Source organism: Bombyx mori, chromosome 11, assembly GCF_030269925.1.
Source record: "Bombyx mori chromosome 11, ASM3026992v2".
In the NCBI taxonomy this organism is placed as follows: domain Eukaryota; kingdom Metazoa; phylum Arthropoda; class Insecta; order Lepidoptera; family Bombycidae; genus Bombyx; species Bombyx mori.
This window is the reverse complement of record NC_085117.1, coordinates 12,257,081-12,278,693: the sequence shown is the minus strand read 5'-3', so window position 1 is coordinate 12,278,693 and position 21,613 is coordinate 12,257,081. Positions and strand designations below refer to the sequence as shown.

Here is a 21,613-nt window from a genome sequence, read left to right as displayed (position 1 = left end):
ATATGTTATATATTCTAACATAATTAAGACATCTATCTCATAATTATTTGATCATGGACTAAATTCAGTTCTCAATTAGAAGTGAGTCTTTATAAAGACCTTTGTTATTAAGGGATCTCGGTGTTTCCACCACTCATAACATGCGAGAACCCTAGCTTCGAATGTAGGTTTTATTTATTTATATCTATAAGCTGAAGCCCACTTTGGAATCATAACAAAATAATATATAAATGTATAATATGTAAATGTAGTAGAAACTTCTTTATATGTCTAAAAATAATCTTTTAATATTCTATCTTGGTCTTTTCTGTGTAGTTTTCTAATTTTATTTCTTTTACTTTTTATTATAAATATAAAAAATTGTAAAATAATCATCCCCATTGACTCATACATTCAATTATTATCAATTAAATCATAAATCAGTAGTACCTTAGGAAAATAAAAAGGAAACACTTACTCGTTCTAATTTCTGGAAATGTTGACGTAAAAACGATACAGGATTTTCAGGCTTGTTTACACATAACTGAACGATGCAATCTTTCAGCAACAATTGAATGTTATGAGTTTGAATATAGTCTTCACATTCATGTAAACATTGTTCTTCTTCCATTTCTATTTTAAAGTTTTTGTTACAACCAATTGGTAACCTTATAAGCATAAATTTAACAAAGCAACAAGTTACTACCGTTAGTATTTTATACCTAAGAAACTTAAATTCACGATGGACATATTAAGTTTGTTTAATTCCATTTATTTCCTAATTATTTTTCCAGGTTCGAACATGACAGGTACTAGAGATATAAAGTTTTTTTTTTGTGGAGTTTATGGCCTGGTATCTAGACCTTTAGGCCAGAGATATAAAGATTACTTATGAACATCACAGATTAGTATAATATATATTTTTTTTAATGACAATCTGCCGATACTTTCAGCAATTTTTGCCAGCGTCGTGTTATGGCTACACATGGAACATTGTCGAGCTATTTAAACACACTTTATATTATGAGAAGTATCCAATTTTGGCAATAATAATGGTGCCTGGGACTAACACAAAATTAATGTTACTATAAACTTACATATTATAATTTGTATAATAGCCCTGTTTTCCAATTACAGCACAAGAGCGCATTATGCGGCATAATGCTCAACGATAATATAAACAAAATTTCGATCAATGCCAACTTAAAGAAAAAACACTTGTCAATTTTCTGTCACTGAGTCGGTATCGATTGCGAGTATCACGCGAGAGCATTTTTTTTTGAGAAGGCTCGATTGTGCGAAGCGTTGCTCTAGTTGAAACATTCAACGTTGAGCATTATGCCGCATAATGCGCTCTTGTGCTGTAATTGGAAAACAGGGTATATCTCAAGGTGGGTGGCGCATTTACGTTGTAGATGTCTATGGGTTCCAGTAACCACTTAACACCAGGTGGACTGTGAACTCGTCCAACCATTTAAGCAATAAATAAAAATTAAACATGGGTTTTTTTTTGTGAACCAATGCTGAAAGCATTGAGAGGCTATTTCAGCTTAAAAAACATGGTAAGAAAACAATCATTGCTTAGATTGAATATCTATAATTTTATAAAATTTACCCGTTTTAGAGTTTACCCCATGTATGCTGTAGAGTAACTGTGAGTATGCCCCATTAAAGTATTTACGGGCTAAAGGAAACATACCATGAAGAAAAAACAGAATCATAGAATTTTGTCAGCCAAAATTAATTGATATATAGCTTTGTTAGGTGCCCTAAATTCCAGAATAACTCAGGATCCATGCAAATTAAACAAGTAGCTTGGCGTCCAGACATTGTTTAAAAAGTTAAGTAAGTTAATCGTCAGGGATCGTTTAAACTTTCGACAAAATTACGGGCTCAAGGTATTAAAGTTCTTTTCACGAAATGGGTATTAAATTTTATTTCTAAGGTATACTTAACCCATTCAAGTATCGTATAACATTCACCCCTGAAAATGGATGTGAGTGATGGTTATCAAAATAAACTAAACTATTCTGTAGATTTTAGCTAAGAAAGCAGTTCCAACGTGCATGGGCAAAAACCGCCATTATTGGCAGGAATTAATCGTGATTTATAGTTTAGTTTATTCTCCGTTGATATTTATTTGTTATTAGTAACACGAAACTTATTCCACCATATTTTATATTTAACAGACACTTGTTTTTTAATTAAAAATTAATTTAAGTAAAATAAATAACTTGGCAGGTAAAATTCATTAAAATATTTATTCTGAATATTAAGCTATATTTCACGAATTGTTTCGCAGTAATTCCATTTGTTTGTATAAAATAAATAATTAAAAAAATTCAATATCTAATTGTGTAAAAATAAAGATGACAATACTTATTAGAATTTTATTGTATTTTAGGTGTAATGGTTCTTATGTGTGAAAACTCAGGCGATTCACTTACATGCTCTTTGCCAGTATATTTAGCTGAGTCAGTAATTAATAGGAAATCATAAACATCTATTCCAACCATAAAAAAATATATATATCGAAAAACAAAAAATAAACGGGGCTTCGAAAAGTTTACTGGCTCCCGGCTCAGCAATGCCCAAAAGTAGCACCTCTATCGGTACCGTACTGCGGTGCTGACCTTCCGCCGACACCTGCGGCGCGGCGTGAGAATGGTTTTGTTTAAATGTAACTTGTAACGTTTGACGTTTTTTGTTATTAGAAAGTGGTTAGCATCTGCGAACCGGTCACCGTCCTCGTCGAACCCATCGCTTGCGACGAAGGACTTGATGAGCAAATTAACCCATGGACACAGCCCGCTGAGTTTCTCGCCAGATCTTCTCAGTGGGTCACGTTTTCGATCCGCTGGTAGATTCTGCCAAGCACTGCTCTTGCTAGGGTCAGTGTTAGCAACACTCCGGTTTGAGCCCCGTGAGCTCATCCACACATGTCAGGGTGAAGCTGAAATAGCCTCCTAAGGCTATCAGCATAGGTAGGAAAAAAAAAGAATATCTGTGAAACTGCACAAATGTGGGAAAAGGAAACAAAATACAACAAGATTCATTTAAAAAGTTATTGAAAAGGACTTAATAAATAACCACCATTTTATTGAGAATATTCCATCCCATCTCATCTCATCTCATTTCGTTTCATTTAATTTCATTTCAATTGATTCACTGAATTGATTAGAGTCTCAAGTTAAATCAAGTTAATGTCATTGGTAGTTTTCCAATTACAGCACTAGAGCGCATTATGCGGCATAATGCTCAACGTTGAATGTTCCAACTACAGCAACGCTTCGCACAATCGAGCACTCTCAAAAGTACTGCTCTCGCGTGATACTCGCAATCGTTACCGACTCAGTGACAGAAAATGGACAAGTGTTTTTTCTTTAAGTTGGCATTGATCGAAATTTTGTTTATGTTATCGTTAGTAATATTATTTAATGTTGAAAAAAATTGTAAGGCTTTCGTTTCGTCGTAGTATCTTAGAAATAATCAATGTTAATTAAAACTGTGCTAACTTAGCGCACTCTGCTGATGCATTTGAAAACTCATTCACGTTCCAATTAAGCTTTAGCATAATTCGGCATTGTGCATCACTGAGTCGCATTATGCTCTGTAATTGGAAAACTACCATTGTTTGCTTCATATAATTTTTCAAAAACAGATTAAATTAATGAGATTTGACTCAAAGGTCTTGTTACTACGCCATTAAATTAAAAAAAAATAGAAATCCGCGGTAAACTGTCAAACGCAATGATGTTATAGTAAAAAGACTCTTTACTATAACATCATTGGTCAAACGAGTGTATTTAATAATTGTAATATTTTGTAATTTCAATGGTTGAAGATTCTTGAAGATTGAAGATGAAAAAAACGTAGTCACCAAGTAGTCAATCAGTGTTGTACCGTAACGATGAACGTAATTGAAAGTATTAAAAAAGATAAAGCTTACCTCAAATGTAAGTTAACTGTAAAGAAGTGGGAAAAATCTTTCATAAGTTTGCATTCCCGGACACCATCAAAATTCGACATAAAAGAAGCTCCACCTAATATAAAGTATGCATATAAAAAGTATTTTCAATTAAAAAGTTCAGCTTTGGAAAATTCATTGACTGTTTGTGAAATAGATGATGAGTTTTCTTCATTCATTGAACCATTCGATGAGAAAGTTGAATACTCAATTCAGGATACTAGTTCGCCGTCGGATGCCAAAATTCCAGAATTACCTAATGGTGCTGAAATAGAAAAATTACTATCAAACGTTCCACTTTCCTTAAACATTGAAACACAACGCAATCAATCTCTGCCTTGCCTTGAAAATTTATCCAAAAAGCTGTTTGTTAACAGAGAATTTACTCTCAGGAATCCTAGAAAAATAGTTTCAGTTAAAAAAAATCAAATTAAACAAGCTGATACCAACTTAAAAAATATCGGTGGCAAAATTGTTGAACATGATTCAATTACACAAGTAAATGAAGATTTTTTGGAAAATGAAGTAAAGAATACTACTATTATCATAAAAAATGATGGTGATAAAAATATTGTTGATGGAACTAAACACATAAAAAAAATCACACACAACTACACAACTAGTGAAAGCATCACCCAAGTTACTAAAACCAATCCTTTAGAGACACATTTGCTGGCTAATCAAAATAACATTCTTCAAAACACCAGGCAACTTGATCAAGCATGGATAGAGCGAGCAGTTGGTCCAAGTTCAGTAACAGGCACCTTCTGTAAAGCAACTACATCTGAACAGTTTGGCATCAGAAATTTAAACACAGTAACCCAAAGTAATGATAAATATTTAGATTTTGTAGAAAATAGTGATTCTGAAGATGAGAATACACTTGATAAACTAAAGCCAGCCCTTAAGAAAAGAAAAATTGAAGAAATTGAACCTGCTGCCAATGAAGGTGTAATTGTTTTGGACAGCTTTGAAACCAAATTAAAATCATCATTCTCTAAAACAAATAATTGTGGAAAAAGAAAAAGATCTGGAGTTTCAAAAAATGATAAAAGTAGAGTAAAAGTGTTATCAAGCAAATGTAATGCCACAAATGATGACCAGCAGCTTCCAGATATAACTGAATTTGTTATGTTTAGCTTAGATAATGACATAGTACCTCGTCACACAGAAGTATCTAACATATTAAAAACTGTTAAACCTCCCAAAACATCAAATGACAACAACTCAGAGGGCTTTGATAATTTGCAGACTAAAATAAAACTAGGGACTCTAAATGATAATTTTGTAAAAGTTAATATTGAAAAAAAAGTTTTTGTCAGAGGGAAGAAAAGTTTTAACTTTTCAAAATATAAAAAACAACAATGGAAAGACAAAAAAGCTTTACATGCTTCCATGGAGTTTCCAGAAGCTGGGAAAATAAAATGTTTTAAATGTGGTAATGCTGGGCATATGGCACGATACTGCACAATACATAAAGCTGAAGGTCTACTACCTTTAGAGAGCTATGATGAAAATGAAATGCTTACATTGGAAGACATGGAAAAATTAGCTTATGGAGAAAATAGTAAAACTAAAACTTTGACTGAGGAACTAAACATAGCTTACACTCCAAGCCAAATTCCTGAAAATTTCATAAAAATGCTAGAAACCAAAGCAGACCCAAATTGTGGAACTGTTAAACCTTTATATCCAAATTACAATGAAGTGAATGATAATGAGCTACAAGAAGATTTATTAAAATTTGGGCACAATCAATTTCGACCAGGACAAGAAAAGGCTATAAAGAGAATTCTATGTGGCATGTCCACACTTTTGATTTTGTCCACTGGCAGTGGCAAGTCACTATGTTATCAATTACCTGCTTATATGTATAGAAAGAAATACAAATGCATTACATTAGTAATATCGCCACTTGTTTCTCTAATGGAGGACCAGGTTTTGAATATGCCTGAATTTTTAAAGGCTGGCTGTTTGCATACCAATCAACCACCAACACTACGTCAAAAAATTATACAATGTTTAAAGGATGGAGAAATAAGTATTCTTTTGATATCTCCAGAAGCTTTAATATCTAGTGATAATTCTAATGGACTAACTGGTCTCTTTAGATCATTGCCTCAAATAGCATTTGCATGTATAGATGAAGCTCACTGTGTTTCTCAGTGGAGTCATAATTTCCGACCAAGTTATTTAATGATTTGTCGTGTATTGAGAGAAAGACTGAATGTAAAATGTATCCTTGGACTGACAGCAACCGCGACACAAACCACCATAAAAAGCATCATAAAGCATATTAGTATACCTGATGGGACATCAGGAGTGATAACTAATCCAACATTGCCAGATAATCTATATTTAACAGTTTCATTTGAGAAAGATAGAGACAAAGGCTTAATATCATTTATAATGTCAGAAAAGATAACTACATTCAATTCTATTATAGTATATTGCATAAGAAGAGATGAATGTGAAAGAATTGCAGCAGTCTTGAGATCATGTTTGCAAACTTCTGTTAAATATTCTACAGAAAAACTAAATAAAAAAAGGAAAAGAATGTCTTATATCGCTGAAGCGTATCATGCTGGAATGTCTGCAGCACAGAGAAAAAAAATTCAAAAAAACTTTATGGATGGAACATTAAGGATCATTGTTGCAACTGTTGCTTTTGGAATGGGAATTAATAAATCAGACATAAGATGTATTATACATTATAACATGCCAAGTAGCTTTGAATCTTATGTACAAGAAGTAGGAAGAGCAGGCCGTGATGGAAAGCCTGCCTATTGTCATATCTTGATGAGTAATATTAACAATGATCAAGATGAAATACTGAAACACATACATTCAAATTCAATAGATAGGCCAACTTTAAGAAAGTTACTTCAAAAATTGTTCATCCCATGTGAATGTTCTGATAAGAAACAAGAATGTAAGGGCCATGAAGTGAGCATACCTATAGATACTGCAGTTGAAGAATTAGATTTACCATCTGAGAACATTGCAACATTATTATGTTATGTCGAACTTCATCCTCAAAATTACATAAAGGTTTTAAATAATGCATACACTCTATGTAAAATTTCTTCATATGGTGGTCCACAAAAAATATTGGAAGCAGCTAAATCTTGTAAACCATTAGCAGTTGCTATTTTGGTAGAAAGTAAAAAAGGATTCAAGTATGCAGATAGCAGTGTTCTAGAATTCAATGTCATAGAAATATCATCTGCAATCGGCTGGGAAAGTGGAATTGTAAAGTACCAGCTAAAGAATTTAGAATGGAAAACAGAATCTGGAATACCAAAAAGATCACATCTGAAAGTAGAATTTAACACTTTGGGCTTTAGAATAAAAGCTCGAGGAGACCTAACCGAATCAGAACTTGATGATGTGTTGGATGACCTCCATAAAACTGTTCTTTTTCAAGAAAAAACTAGACTGTTTCAGTTGGAAGAATGTAATAAATCTTTCAAACACCTTGGCAATATTGGAGTGGAAGACTTAGATGGAGAAAAACACCTAGAAAAATCTAATGAATTAAAGAAAAAAATCTACAGCTACTTTCAGAGAGAAAATGCAATACCAGAAGATATGATATTAGATGTTCGACCTTTGGACACTGACCTTGTCATTTCTGATATAAGAGCTTTGATAGCTTTATATAAAGATTGTAATTTCACTGCAAGAAGTATAGCCAGAATATTTCAAGGAATTTCCTCGCCAAATTATCCAGCAATTGTTTGGGGACGATGTAAATTTTGGCGTTCACATATACATGAAGATTTTAACAGCTTAGTTAAATTAGCTACGCAGCAAATAATTCAAATGAAGATGTAAAATTTTTACACTTGTTTTAAATTAAATGTGACATTGTATGAAAATAAATTCGTAATAGAAAATAATAATTAAATATTACATAATAAGTACAAATAAAAGTAATAAATCAATAAATAGTGAATCAACTCGTTGTCGGATGATTTAAGATTATTTATTTTAAAATACAAATAGAATAGTAAGAATAAAACAATTTACTTATAATCACTTAATGTATTTGATATACGTCCCGCTTATGTTCGAAATCATTAGGGGAGCATACTACTATTACACGGACGAACAGTGGGAAGATTATCGGGGTCGCCGGTCTTTTAAAAGTTCAAAATTCAATTGCTTTAAAATAACGGCTATAAAACGGGCGACTTGGCAGATAGGACTTACCGTAACCGCGCCTTCTTGGGGTTAGTCGCGTGTCTGTGTGCTAACGGCAAACGTAGGAGCGCTATACCAACTCCATACAAATTTAAGCAAACTTTTACCCGATCGAGAAGTAAAAAAACTCGCACTAAGCAAACTGGTCGCAAGTTTGACTGCGGTAACCCCATACCGCGCCCGGGGGGATCGGACGCTTGGGTGAGGGTGCAGGAGATCGTTTAGAGGGTAGGGCCCTAAATACCATCCTTGGGTCCGCGGTCTGCTCCCAACATCTGTAGATCATTCAGCCCCACATACTCCACGCAGCAGCAACGGTAGGTAACAATGTCGCACAAACGTCACAACATTAATGACGTGTATGGAGTGAATAGTTCAAACGAACGCATTACTCTATCGGTTTGAACGCCTCCAACATGAAATTTATCTAAAATTTAACCCTCTGATTGCCGGAACACTAAAGTAAGCAACCGGGAATTAGAGGTGATAGTGGAAGCTGACGATAATCAATCTACCGCTGAGTTAGCAGAAGCTTTTAACATTAGCAACCAAACAATAAGTATTAGTACTTTGTAAAAAAGCTTGATAAGTGGGTGCCGCACGAACTGAACGATCGCCAGCTCGACGAGCGCTTTTAAAATATCCCTTACGTTGCATAGACAGAAACGAAGAGATTTTGAACAGCATTGTCGCTTTTGATGAAAAATGGATACATTTTGATAGTTGTAAGCGGTTATCATGTTAGTTAGACCATGGTTCAGCATCTATGTAATGCCAAACAAAACATGCCCCTAAAAAGTCATAGTCCACGTTTTGGTGGTCTAATGCCGGTTATTCAATACAGTTTCTTATCACCACCAATATCACTGCGGATATGTACTATGAGGAACTGGACACAATAATGGAAAAGCTCGCGAATCTCCGGCCTTGTCTTGTTTTAGTTAACCGCTCGTCCCCACTGCACCTACACGACAACGCTTGAATTAATAAGTCGTCGTCGTTGAAGTCGTCGTGGCCTAAAGGATAAGACGTCCGATGCATTCGTATCTAGCGATGCACCAGTGTTCGAATCCCGCCGACGGGTACCAATTTTTCTAATGAAATATGAAATAAATGTTCACGATTGGCTTTCACGGTGAAGAAATAACATCATGTAATCAAAATCAAACCCTCTAAATTATAATTTGCGTAATTACTGGTGGTAGGACCTCATGTGAGTCCGCACGGGTAAGTACTACCACCCCGCCACCACTTAACACAAGGTGGGCTGTGAGCTCGACCTAGGCAATAAATACAAAAAAATACGACGCCACGGACGATCTCTATGGTTGAGGTTTTGCGTCATCCACTGTACCATACCTTTCGCCGACCGACTTCTATTTTTTCCAAAGTTTGAACAACATCTTAGCAGGGAAAAAAATCAATACCCGAGAGGCAGTACAAAATGCCTTTGAAGAGTTGGTTCGGCTTCTGTATATCTGTGTGCTTAGTGCAAGTTTTTTAACGTTCTCGATAGCGTAAAAGTTAAGCCAATTTTGTATGCAATTGGAACAGCGCCCCTAGCGGCAAACGTACGCAAACGATCCCATTCCATACAAATATAAACTAACTTTTACGCTATCGAGAACGTTAAAAAACTCGCACTAAGCACACTATAGTCTTCAAGAAGGGCATTGAAACATTACCATTGCGCTAGAAGAGATGCATCGAAATCATGGGTGTATAACAAAAAAAAGATATGCTGAATTGTAGTTGTTGTGTAGGTTAAAAATAAAAATAAATTTTTATTTGTAAAAAGTGACAATATATCATTTCTTATTTTTACATGCTAAAGTAAACATTTTTACTATGATCTTATGATGCTGTTTATGAAGGATTGCTATGTTACTTTATACGTTATGAGTCTAGTATATAAGATAGTCTAATGTGTTCGGATGATGCAGCAAATCCTTCATTCTGTGGCTGAAGGGCTATGAGACTAGACTAGGATAGACTAAAATTGGCTATAAGTAAATTGCCTATTTTGATCCAATCAAGAACGTCAGTGATTGTTTTTCTGGTTTGGATATTTTTTTATGTTATGTTATGTTTTAAATTATTTCAGTTTATGGGTCGTCATAAGCAAAATATTCGGAATGTTTGCCAAATATAAATAAATGGAGGTGAAAAATTGACTTTCAACTCGTCAAATCTACTCGAAATCGGTGTAATTGTGTTACAAAAGTAGCTACGTAGCGAAGTTTGGAGTTTAATTTCGAGTGAGCTTGTGCGATATCGTACACCTTAGGACCCTACATTGACTGCTTCGGATCGGCCACGAGTAATCGCCACGAGACGCCATCTAAGTCTCAAAGGATTTTGATTGCTCCCGCTTTAATAGTACGTTCAATTTAGAACAATTGTCGCCATCTATTACTACCCCTTTTACTAAAAACCCTCGGTTTTATAATTTAAAACATCTGTCGTATTGTTCAAACTGCAGTTATTTGTCTAAAAGTTAATAGTACTCTACGGTGCTTATACAGTTTTACCTTATTTGTTTCACTAAGGTACTTTTAGTTCAATCGCCTATTTTTCCTCTCACTGATTACCTATACCGATTTATTTTTTCTTTTTAACAGCTGCGTTAAGATACATTTTCAGACTACGATGTCTGAATGTCTCTCGTTATGATCTTGACTGAATCCATCCGTCCATCCATCAGCTTTTTTTTCTACTTAAGCTGGTGTAGCCTTATAGGGCTATGCCAGCGTAACCGAGCGAGTAGATGAGCTCACGGGGCCCTAGCTTGAGGGCGTTGCTAACACTAACCCTAACAAGAGCAGTGCTTCACAGAATCTACCACCGGATCGGAAACGCGACCCACTGAGAAGATCCGGCGAGAAACTCAGTGGTCTGTGTCTGTGGGTTAATTTACTCGCCGAACCCTTCGACAAGCGACGGGTTCGACGAGAACTTACCTCTGCTATAAACATTTTATTAAATCTCGTGGTGCGAGCGCGTGAATTAGATAAAGGGATGCTCACAATGCTCCTCACTGATTCTAGTCATACATCTTCTATATTCATTTATATTAAACAATACTGTTTTATATCTTTGTACCTTCGTCTATTACACCGTTAAAAATAGTAATCTTGTAGCAGTAAACGTTCTTGCCGTTTTCATCGCGAGTGTCTTTTACACTCACAAAATGAAGCACCCATATGCATCAACTATGACTTGCTTTTGCCGTTGGGTGGTTACTGATGAATTCTCGCATGATTGAATATGAACTGGGTTCGTTATTATTCATAACTCATATGATGTCAGTATCGTTCACGAAGTAACTGTGAAGATCTTAATTACGGAATAACTAAAGTAATTTAGTCGAAAAATTTTAATGAATAAAACTAAAATATGGGAGCGTGGCGCCATCTATATTACGGTTTGTTTATTTATACTTTTTGTATACAGAATGTGTTATTTTATTCGATCCTCAAGAAAAATAATGTTTAATGTTAAACATGGGGAACAAACTATATTTTTCTTTTCCTGCTCTATTTTCTGTTCCGTGATTGATGTATCAAATTGCAGGACATTTGGTCACGAATTGGAATTTAGAAAGAATTTGAAATTGGAATACTAGGTCAAGGGCTATTATATTTATTATTCCAATTCATAATACTTATAGCAAAATTAATGTCGAATTTTTTTTTTAATAATCTACTAATGTCATATCCTATCTAATCGTCCTGAAAGTTTATTAAGTTTTCCTATCGATCCTTTCGGGTCTGGTGTTAAGGAGCTCCAATGGGTTGATTCACAGTATTCAAGTATGTGAATTCCACATTTTATTTTTTCTTTAAAATTCGTACTAGACTTTACACATGATCCTAATACATTATAAAATTCGTAACTTAATGCATCTATCCAATCTTTTAAGTCTTGTTTTGTTCTTCTAACATTTGCTTGTGATATTTTTTGTGACAATATAGCAGATTCCTGATCTGGTACAAAATTTTCTAATTTAATGTGCGAAAAATTGTGGTAAGAATTTTGTGAGCCACCGTGAAGTATGGATACTTCTTGATTCGAAATTTCTTTACCGCCGAAGTATTGCAATGGAGTGACGAGAAATTTCGTGCTAGCTAATAGATAGCTTTGCTCAAACATACCAACCTTCCACACTCCAGGTAATAGAGGAGTTCTAAAATTGGGTTTAATGAAGTTTGTTAAATTATTCTCATCCACATGAATATCTGTTAGATCTGCTATGATCCCGGCAGGGTCAAGCCAAACTATTGTTAAGTTTTCAGTCCTTTTTTCTAACAGTGTATTTGTAGAAAATTTATAAGACAACGTTGGTTCAGACAGTGGACCCAAAATACCAGCAAGGTTTCTGAAAATCATTTCTTTTTGATCATAATCAGAACTAACTTTGAATTGTTTTATATTGTCAACGTAACGATTTTCAAAATTTAGTTGCAAGTTCTTCTTTGGTTTGTACCATGTTTCCATTGACAACTCTACGTTATTATGATAAATTTTATGAAGTATTAAATTTCCTTTATATACATCTGCATAATTATATGATGTGATTTCAATCACTATATCTGGTTCAATTATACAACCTTCTTCAGCAAGAATTTTAGCATTATGACGAATAATGCTTTCGGCGTGTGATAAAAGTGTATCATCACTGCTTGCCGTCAAATCATCCACATTATATATACTTTGCCAATAGCTTTCCAAATTTTGAATTTTTAAGTGATCCTTAAAACCTATATACTGTTCAACTCTGTTTATAATTTCTTGATTAATAATTGGCTCAAATTTTCTTGCAAAAAAGAGTTGACGATCCTGTGTGTTTTGAATCCTAGGCCAGTCTTCAGTTTTAAAATCATTAGGTGAACATCCACACCAATCTACTACATGCTTGTACTGACATTTGCAGCCTAATTTTCTTTTCCAATTGGTTACATGTAGATTGTTATCCACGTACGTATTACAAAAACGTGAATTGCGAAGTACAGTGTGAAAAAATGACTCTGCAGGTAAAAGCGTATGTTGAAAAATTATTTCTAAGCCAGACAAAAGTTCATCTTTTTCATTTGCAACATAGGAAACGAAATTAGGAGAGAGTGCTATCCAATCACTGCCGCCGTCTATTACTATTCCACGGGGAAGTTTTCTTTCACCAACACGCCACATGTGCGTATCACATTCAATAAATGTTTTATCTAATCCTTGTTTTTTTATAAATCTTTGTACCTCCCGACCATGGGATTTAACAAAATTGAAACCTTTATTTACTGATAGGAACTTCTCTAAATTTTCTAAGGACTTTATTGGAAAATCACTTTCACTTAAGTTTATAACAAAGTCCCAATTCCAATTTAGTGCAAGAATATCTTTCATAGATGTCAGGAGCATGGTAAGTAATGATGCGCCGCCCCATATTGTTGAAAATCTTTTTTTGGACATTTTAATATTCGGAAAATGAGTTTCTAAAACAGATAATTTTCTATGGAGGTAGTCTTGACGCTGAAACATAATAATTTATACTTAGCTTTCTAAATGTTGTATCGTTTGTTAAGATTTCAAACAAAACATATATACAGTAAGTTCCCAGCTATAAATATTGTACATCAACCTTTGCTTTGGAAGAGCCAATCGACTAATTTTGACTTAATAGAGCGTTATCTCTATCGCACGAAACACTAACAGTTTGATATATACATATTAGAACCACGCACTTCATTACGGATCCTCCTAATGCATTAACGGGGCTTTTAGGTACCTCAAGCACCAGTCACCGTCCTCGCCAACCCGTCGTTTGCGACGAAGGGCTCGACGAGTAAATTAACCCATAGACATAGCCCACTGAGTTTCTCGCCGGATCTTTTCAGTGGGTCGCGATTCCGATCCGGTGGTAGATTCTGCGAAGCACTGCTCTTGCTAGGGTCAGTGTTAGCAACACTCCGGTTTGAGCCCCGTGAGCTCACCTACACGTCAAGAAGGTGAAATAGCCTCTAAAGGCTACGAGGGCTGCACTAAAAGTATCGGGAATAGAATATTTCCACTGATCCTGTCATATTAAAATATTTTTAATTGAAAACTCCTTGGTTTTAAAAATCGAATACCATTTATTTATTTAAAAAAAGATTCTCGGTCTTGTCACGAGGTTTTGTCAAACTTGTTTAGTCGTTGAGAAAATGGAATAGACTCGAGAAAATTCAAGAGCGATGATTTATTATGACTTTCGAAGTGGTTTAACACAAAAACAGTGTGTTGACCGGATGATTTCTGCATTTGGTGATGAAGCCCCATCCAAAACCACAATTTATCGCTGGTTTGCTGAGTTTCAACGTGCACGTGTCAAGCTCAGTGATGATCCCCGTCAAGGTCGTCCAAAAACTGCAGTCACCCAAGAAAACGTTGATGCTGTGTGTAAGCTGATTGAGGAAGATCGACATGTGACATACCGCGAAATTCAGGCAACTTTAGACATTGGCATGAGTCAAATACAAATAATCTTGCATGAACAATTAGGTGTAAAAAAGTTGTTTTCCCGATGGATACCGCATTCGCTCTGTGAAGAGCAAAAAGCGGCTCGCGTTACTTGGTGCGTCAGAACTCTCGAAAGATTCCACGCAGGATCCTCAAATGCTGTATACAACATTGTGTCAGGTGACGAATCCTGGATATACGCGTACGAACCCGAAACAAAAAACCAGTCACGAGTTTGGGTGTTCGAAAATGAGTTAAAGCCAACAAAAATTGTTCGTTCATGGAGTGTTGTAAAAAAAATGGTGGCCACGTTTGTCTCCAAAACCGGCCATGTTACGACTATTCCTCTTGAGGGACAAAGAACGGTTAATGCAGAATGGTATGCTAGCATTTGTTTGCCACAGGTCGTTTCTGAACCCCGTAAAGAGAACTGCAACCGCCTCATCATCCTCCATCACGACATTGCGAGTTCTCACACCGCGCACAGAACAAAAGAGTTTTTAGAGCAAGAAAACATAGAATTATTAGACCATCCGCCGTACAGCCCCAACCTAAGCCCTAATGATTTCTATACTTTCCCTAAAATAAAGAATAAATTGCGTGGACAGAGATTTTCATCACCTGAAGAAGCTGTGGACGCCTACAAGACGGCTATTTTGGAGACCCCAACTTCCGAATGGAATGGTTGCTTCAATGATTGGTTCCATCATATGGAAAAATGTGTCAAATTTCGCGGAGAATACTTCGAAAAGCAATAAATACATTTTTAAATAGTAATGTTGTGTCACTTCGTTAATTCCCAAAATTTTCAGTGCCGCCTAGGTATCAGCATAGGTAGGGAAAAAAACCGCACTTGAACAAAACTGACAAACTTTACATGGGTAGTGTTCGCTCTACGAAATCGAAATTAGCAGATTGTCTATTTCCAACGGTCGATGTGCAATATTTATCGCCGGGCACCGTAATGATATCTAGTAAGTAACACTTCTTCGACTTTCGATTAATTTTTAGATTTTCGTTTCAAATAATTCGAAAATTATAACATTGCCTTATTGCAATAACTAATGAATTTTACTTAATACGGCTAAATTAATAATTACAAATAATTAATTAATTAATAATTAAATAACTTTAAAGACATTTCCTAGTGATACTAATAAAAAATTAAGGTCATTAATGGCTACTTTACTAGCAACAAGTATAAAACTATGGTGTTAGAATATCAGTTAATTTATATTAAATAATCTCTTATGAGAACCCATTGGGTCACATAGCATGATTAGTTTTGCAGCATCACTCTTATATTAAGTACAAAATTAGAATATTTACCTTATCGACATGTATGTAAAAATAATGATTCCTTTTGTACAGTGCATTTATTAGTCTATTAACTTGTCTTACAGCGCGGCCGTTTAATGTTAATAGAAAAATTATTCTCACGGATTCCTCTTTGTCATTCGACGTGTCCGGTATTTGAGGCTGGAACTCTGAAAGCATATCACTTGAAATTCATTGCTAGTAAACAAACTTGTGTTGGTTCCTTACTACCTTTTCGTTATAATGTTTAAGGTTTGGAAAAAAAAAGGGTGCGTGTACTTATGTACACGCGTAAGAAGTTATACTTTATTTTTATTAAATTTATTTCTTTTTTTTTATTTAAATTTTAATCAATTTGAAAAAAAATCTATTAAACAACATCCTCAAACACCCATATTGGACATCCCTTTTTTTGACATCGTATAAATTCCGTAATTCTCGGTACGGTTTGGAAAGTTCACCTGTGGCTATATTCAGACTCGACAAGTTACGTCGGTCGTATTGTAATGAGCGATTTAGTGGGCAACTTCATTCTGTTAATTTTGTGTCACAGTGCGCGCGCATCGTAAAATTTCACTCTCATCAATTTTTCATAACGCGCCTAAAGAAGGATAACTTCAATAACATTGTTACTGTGGTCGATTGTGATTACAAAGTTTTGTCTCACTGTCTGTATTGTATCATTAATTTATGGAGTTTTGATTGCTGGCTCTTTAGGTATGATTTCTAATTTAGAACCACTAACATATCAAATTGGTGTATTTCACATCTTTTTTTTTTATATTTATTTATTGCTTAGTGGGTGGACGAGCTCACGACCCACCTGGTTTTAAGCCGTTACCGGAGCTCACAGATATCTATAACGTAAATGCCGCCACCTACCTTGAGATATAAGTTGTAAGGTATTACAACGGCTACAATATAGTTACAACGGCTGCCCCACCCTTAAAACCGAAACGCATTACTGCTTCACGACAAAAATAGGCAGGGTGGTGGTACCTACCTGTGCGGACTCACAAGAGGTCCTACCACTAGTAATTACGTAAATTATGCGGGTTAGATTTTTACTACACGATGTTATTCCTTCACCGTGTATTCGAACACCGGTGCATCACTAGATACGAATGCACCGGATATTTTATCCTTTAGGAGACGACGACTTCAATACACATTTAGCGAGGGTCATAACGAAGCATAGAAAGGACTTAGTAATCAGTAATACAAGCACAGTATAAGAATAGATCCATTGTTTTTTTTTAACCTTACTTGTTAATCCAGTTTCGAAAATGTTCATAGTAAAATATCCACCACAGGTTTCTGAGGGATTTGCGGGACACTTCATATCACAGGCATCATCAGAGAGTTTAGCATTATCAGGAGGGTCTGTATCTCCACAAAAGCATTCAGATCTGAAATTTAGAAAATCAAATTATTTTATAAGTTTTTTTTAAAGATGACTGAGAATCTAAGTCTCGGGACATCTGATGTTAAGTAGTTACCTAAGCCCATAGACATTACAACATGTACAAATTTATCGATGCCCACCTTGTGAGTATCTAGTTATCTACCCGTGAGAAATTACCTCAGGCTGTGTCATCTCAGTGAGCAATGTGTTTAGGTTAATAAAATAATAAATAATCTATATGTATAGATCATAAGAGGATTGCGAATTTTTTTATTCAGACTGCTAACTGGTATAAACCAGGATAAGTTTTTTTTAAATTATTTTTTTTGCCCTTGTATGCAGCATACGGCACTCCTGATGGTGAGTGGTTACCGTCGCCCATGGACTTCAGCAATGCCAGGGGCAGAGTCAAGCCGCTACCTAACGTAAAGTACTCTCCACAAGTCTTGTTTGAAAAAGCATATGTCAAAGCGCTCGGGAAACAACGTGGAGGGGAGCTCATTCCAAAGCCGGATGGTACGTGACAAAAAAGATCCTTGGAAACGCAGTGTGGATGAACGCAGTGGCTCCAAGTAGTATGGATGAACTCTACTCCGGTGGCGGGCGGTGCGATGGTAAAAACGAGATGATGGTATCATGTCAAACAATTCCTCAGAGCACTCCCCATGGAACATACGGTACAAAATACAGAGAGAACCGAAGTCCCTCCGCAGACCCAGAGGTTCCAAAACGATTCGTGAGAATGGGATTATCGACAATTCGAACAGCCCTCTTCTGTATGGAGTCAAATGGAAGAAGCTGGTATTTGGGAGCCCCGGCACAGAGATGGGAGCAGTACTCCACGCGAAGCCGGACTTGTGCTTTATAAAGCAAAAGTCTTTGTCCAGGCGTGAAATACCGCTTCGCTCTGTTGACGACTCCCAGCATTTTGGACGCCAACTTGGCTTTGCCTTCCAAATGACTCCGAACTTGGACATCACTCGAAATGTCGACCCAAGTATCCCGATACTCGCGGAAGGTTGCAGGGATACTCCTTGGAATTGCGGCGCCATGACAAAGGGGTCCTTCTTCGCAGTGAACGCGCAAACTTGTGTCTTCAACGGGTCACTCGGGGACTCGCCCCAGAGAGTTCTCCACTTCCGACACAAGTTTTGATCCTCTTTCTTGCACCACGCTCTGAGAGTGACTCTGATGGCCGATATATCGTGCATCCCCCGTGCTGTCATCCGCATAGCAATGCATGCCATCAAGAGACAGCGTCTCATTGCTATACAGGATGAAAAGCGTGGGGGAGAGCACCGAACCTTGTGGAACGTCAGCGTTAATGGTTATGGTGTCAGAGCAGTCACCGTCTAGAACGACCGTGATGCTCCGCCCATCCGAAAAGCTAGCGATCCTCTTGCACAGAACCTTGGGAATTCCGTAAGATGGTAGCTTCGACAGAAGTGCCCTATGCCAGACCCTGTCGAAGGCCTTCGCGATACCAAGGCTCACAGCAAGTGCCTCACCCTTGCTCTCCAAGGCTTCAGCCCACCTGTGAGTAAGGTATACATCGCCAGCTGAGCGACCGTGACGGAAACCGTACTGCCTGTCACTGATCAGTTAGCGATCCTCAAAATACTACAGGAGTTGTGTATTTATTATTCGCTCCATCACCTTGGAAATCGAGGAAGTTATCACGATAGGCGGCCAACTCGATGGGTAAATAAAAAAAAACGTTAATAAGTTTTACAATGAATTTTCTCTTGTTTTGATAAGCAATGCCGGTTACGATTGGAAACGAATAACCGAGTGAAGGAAAATCGGAGTTCTGACACGTGGTGGTTCTGAACCAGCGCTGTTCACAGCCCATCGACAAAATCATAGAGCCGGTGGCTGTCCATTTGGTGGGAAAATGCACACCACACCAAACGCTATGCCTTCATGCGTGCCTCAGTCGAATCCTGTATCATCTGTAATTCAGACTGCTGCAAAAAAGGTGTACTCTTTATATGTGTATAACCTCTACCCTTCAAATATAATTCATAGGATTCCCAAGACACTGTAGAGGGAAACCTTACAGTCGATTAAGGAACATGGTCCACGAAATCTACTGAAAATAACTAAATTATTAGCTGTTCCATCCATACTTAAAACATCCATACTATAATATTATTAATTGTTAATGAAATATTAAAATATAGTAATATTTATACTAATATTATAAGTATTATTATATATAATATTAAATAAATTAGACAGATAGCCATCAAAGTCTTATTTTATCATTAAAGTAAAACTTATCAAACTAGATGATATCAAAATGATTTAATCATGCACAATCTGTAATTCCAATCAAGATTGAAATATTCATTAATTTTTTCCAAAGTGGGTTTTTAAAAATTGTTAAAATATTATTACAATAAAATATTTTCGTCATACCCATATTGAACACCAGCATATGGAAACCCAGCTTGAACACATATATCTAAACATGAATTTGGTGAATTTGTGCTCACATAATTTCCATAAAATCCGGAAAGCAATCTCATCTTCTTTTCATCAACGAAACATCCAAGATATGTACCATAAGACTTTTCATTGTGTGGGCAAACGTTTGTTAGTTTTTCTGGATAAAAATTACTTTCTTGTATAAGGCAAGTTTTGTTGAGTATCTGTTGTTTACACAGCTGTGTTTTGGCTCTGTGTATGGCAGATATAGCTTCTCTACTTTTAATTTCACATGCAGGTATAAAATCCAGCTCCTCAACTCTTAAAATAGAACCAGGTTTATTTTTTTTTAAGTTTGTTGGGAGATCTTCGTCGTCACTGAACCTTAACATGTTTTTTCTTGCAGAAACTTCAGCTTCTGACTTTGAAAATGAGGCATAGCCATTTTTCAATGAATTATCACTTAATGAAGGAAAAAATTGAAGTGCCACAAAAATTTGAGCAAAAAATATAATTACAATGGTTATTCCAAGGCACTTCACATATTTTAAACAAATTCTTCTAAATATTACCGCCATCAGTTAAAAGTCTATGATAAAAAATTTTTTATTAAACTCGTATTTGTGACATATCGTTTAAAACTATTCAGTGTCCACTTTGCGGGAACTCGTTTGCTAAACCATTATTGTGAATATTGTGTTAAAGTTTTTTTTTTAAAGGATTTTATGACCTGGTAACTAAGGCCTTTAAGTCATGATAATGAAATGAAGTTGATTAATATGAAACATGGCATGAAATGATATGGGATGAAATATAATCTCAGTAAAATGGTGATCATATACTGAGACTATTTCAGTGGAGTTTTTGGAGGATCCCGAGAAGTTACGTTTAGCGGCTTTGATTCATTTTCCCACATTTGTGCACTTTTAGAGATACTAAATAGATAATAAACCATCGTTATTACACATTTAAACCTGAAGAAACACCAAATTGACAAAATAAAACAAATCACACAGCTTCACTCCTCACGTTCCCCCCAAAAAAGTATTTTCGTATCTTTCTTCTTCTTTATTTTTTGGCTCTGGCACGGTTTGTGCATTAGCCAGCGTCGAGTAATAGAATTATAATATATTTAAAAAAGGAAGGAAACTTATCCCGACAAAACATAAATGATTTAAAACGAAATAAATTTACAAAAAAAAAACAGAATAATTATATAACGGGGAAAAGAAATCAAAATTATAGTTTGGTGTTATTATTTAAAATAAACCTACTTAAAATAATACTATATACAAAGGAATTAAAATCTCAAAGAAGTAAAGAAATGTTAGTAGGAAGGGGAACAGAGAGATATACTAAAGAAATATTTAAGGAAGACTGATCATAGATAGGACAAGAAAAGAAAACATGATTCAGGTCAGAATAGCTCTCGCTACACTCACTGGCGGTACTAGCTACGATACCAAGTTTGTGCAAATGAACTGGAAGGCTATTATGTCCCAGACGCATACGAATTAAAGTAGAAGTGGCGGTTTTACCAAACGACAATTTGGAAAATTATGGTTTCCTGGGAACGGAATCCGGCCACTCTCTTCCCAACACATATTCCACGATTTGTGGAGATGTATGTCAGGCAAAGCAGCAAGAAAATGGCAAAAAATCTTGTACGGGTACGTCACCGGTCACAGTAGCACTGTTGGCCAGACTGTCAGCTTTTACATTTCCAGATATGCCACAGTGACTAGGCACCCAACAAAATGATACTAAATAGTTGTGTAATTGGCAGTGTAACAACTTTCTCTTACATTCTAATATTATAT

General features: G+C 35.8%; 3 protein-coding genes across 8 annotated transcripts in view; 1 reads left to right on the top strand and 2 right to left on the bottom strand.

Annotated features, from left to right (window-relative positions):
* LOC100101201 (cAMP-dependent protein kinase R1) overlaps nt 1-21,527 on the bottom strand; it is a 32,124-nt gene extending 10,597 nt beyond the window's left edge. Inside the window, exons 1-2 of one of the 5 annotated variants that reach the window (XM_062670794.1) lie at nt 21,257-21,527; nt 458-647 (exon numbers count right to left, since the gene is read on the bottom strand). In XM_062670794.1, the coding sequence (XP_062526778.1) occupies nt 458-610 (153 nt within the window). In that variant the 5' untranslated portion in view covers nt 611-647; nt 21,257-21,527. Of the gene's footprint in view, nt 1-457; nt 648-21,235 lie in introns of those variants that run through there. The other 4 variants (XM_062670797.1, XM_062670796.1, XM_062670795.1 and 1 more) reach the window with 4 other exon arrangements.
* LOC101735569 (ATP-dependent DNA helicase Q4) lies at nt 3,705-7,923 on the top strand. The gene has a single exon (XM_012695068.4). It carries the CDS (start codon nt 3,890-3,892, stop codon nt 7,781-7,783), a length of 3,894 nt encoding a protein of 1,297 aa, XP_012550522.2. The 5' UTR covers nt 3,705-3,889; the 3' UTR covers nt 7,784-7,923.
* LOC101739145 (xylosyltransferase oxt) lies at nt 11,514-20,835 on the bottom strand. Of its 2 annotated transcripts, none has more exons than XM_021351497.3 (4): nt 19,862-20,835; nt 17,225-17,367; nt 15,971-16,128; nt 11,514-13,675 (listed from the first exon to the last, which is right to left on the bottom strand). In XM_021351497.3, exons 1-4 carry the CDS (start codon nt 19,870-19,872, stop codon nt 11,864-11,866), a joined length of 2,124 nt encoding a protein of 707 aa, XP_021207172.1. In that variant the 5' UTR covers nt 19,873-20,835; the 3' UTR covers nt 11,514-11,863. The 2 variants fall into 2 exon arrangements, with proteins under 2 accessions (XP_021207172.1, XP_004931488.1); XM_004931431.5 differs by having other exon boundaries at nt 19,785-20,834.
* Nucleotides 21,528-21,613: the final 86 nt, after the last annotated feature.

Excerpts from the sequence above, each read along its gene's own strand:
- LOC101735569 (XM_012695068.4), top strand. The coding sequence starts at position 3,890 with ATGAACGTAATTGAAAGTATTAAAAAAGATAAAGCTTACCTCAAATGT.
- LOC101739145 (XM_004931431.5), bottom strand. The coding sequence starts at position 20,371 with ATGGCGGTAATATTTAGAAGAATTTGTTTAAAATATGTGAAGTGCCTT. Across the intron at positions 16,129-17,224 it reads TTTCGAAACTGGATTAACAA|AGTTCCAGCCTCAAATACCG; the intron begins GTAAGGTTAAAA and ends ATATGCTTTCAG. Across the intron at positions 13,676-15,970 it reads TTTACATACATGTCGATAAG|CGTCAAGACTACCTCCATAG; the intron begins GTAAATATTCTA and ends ATTATGTTTCAG.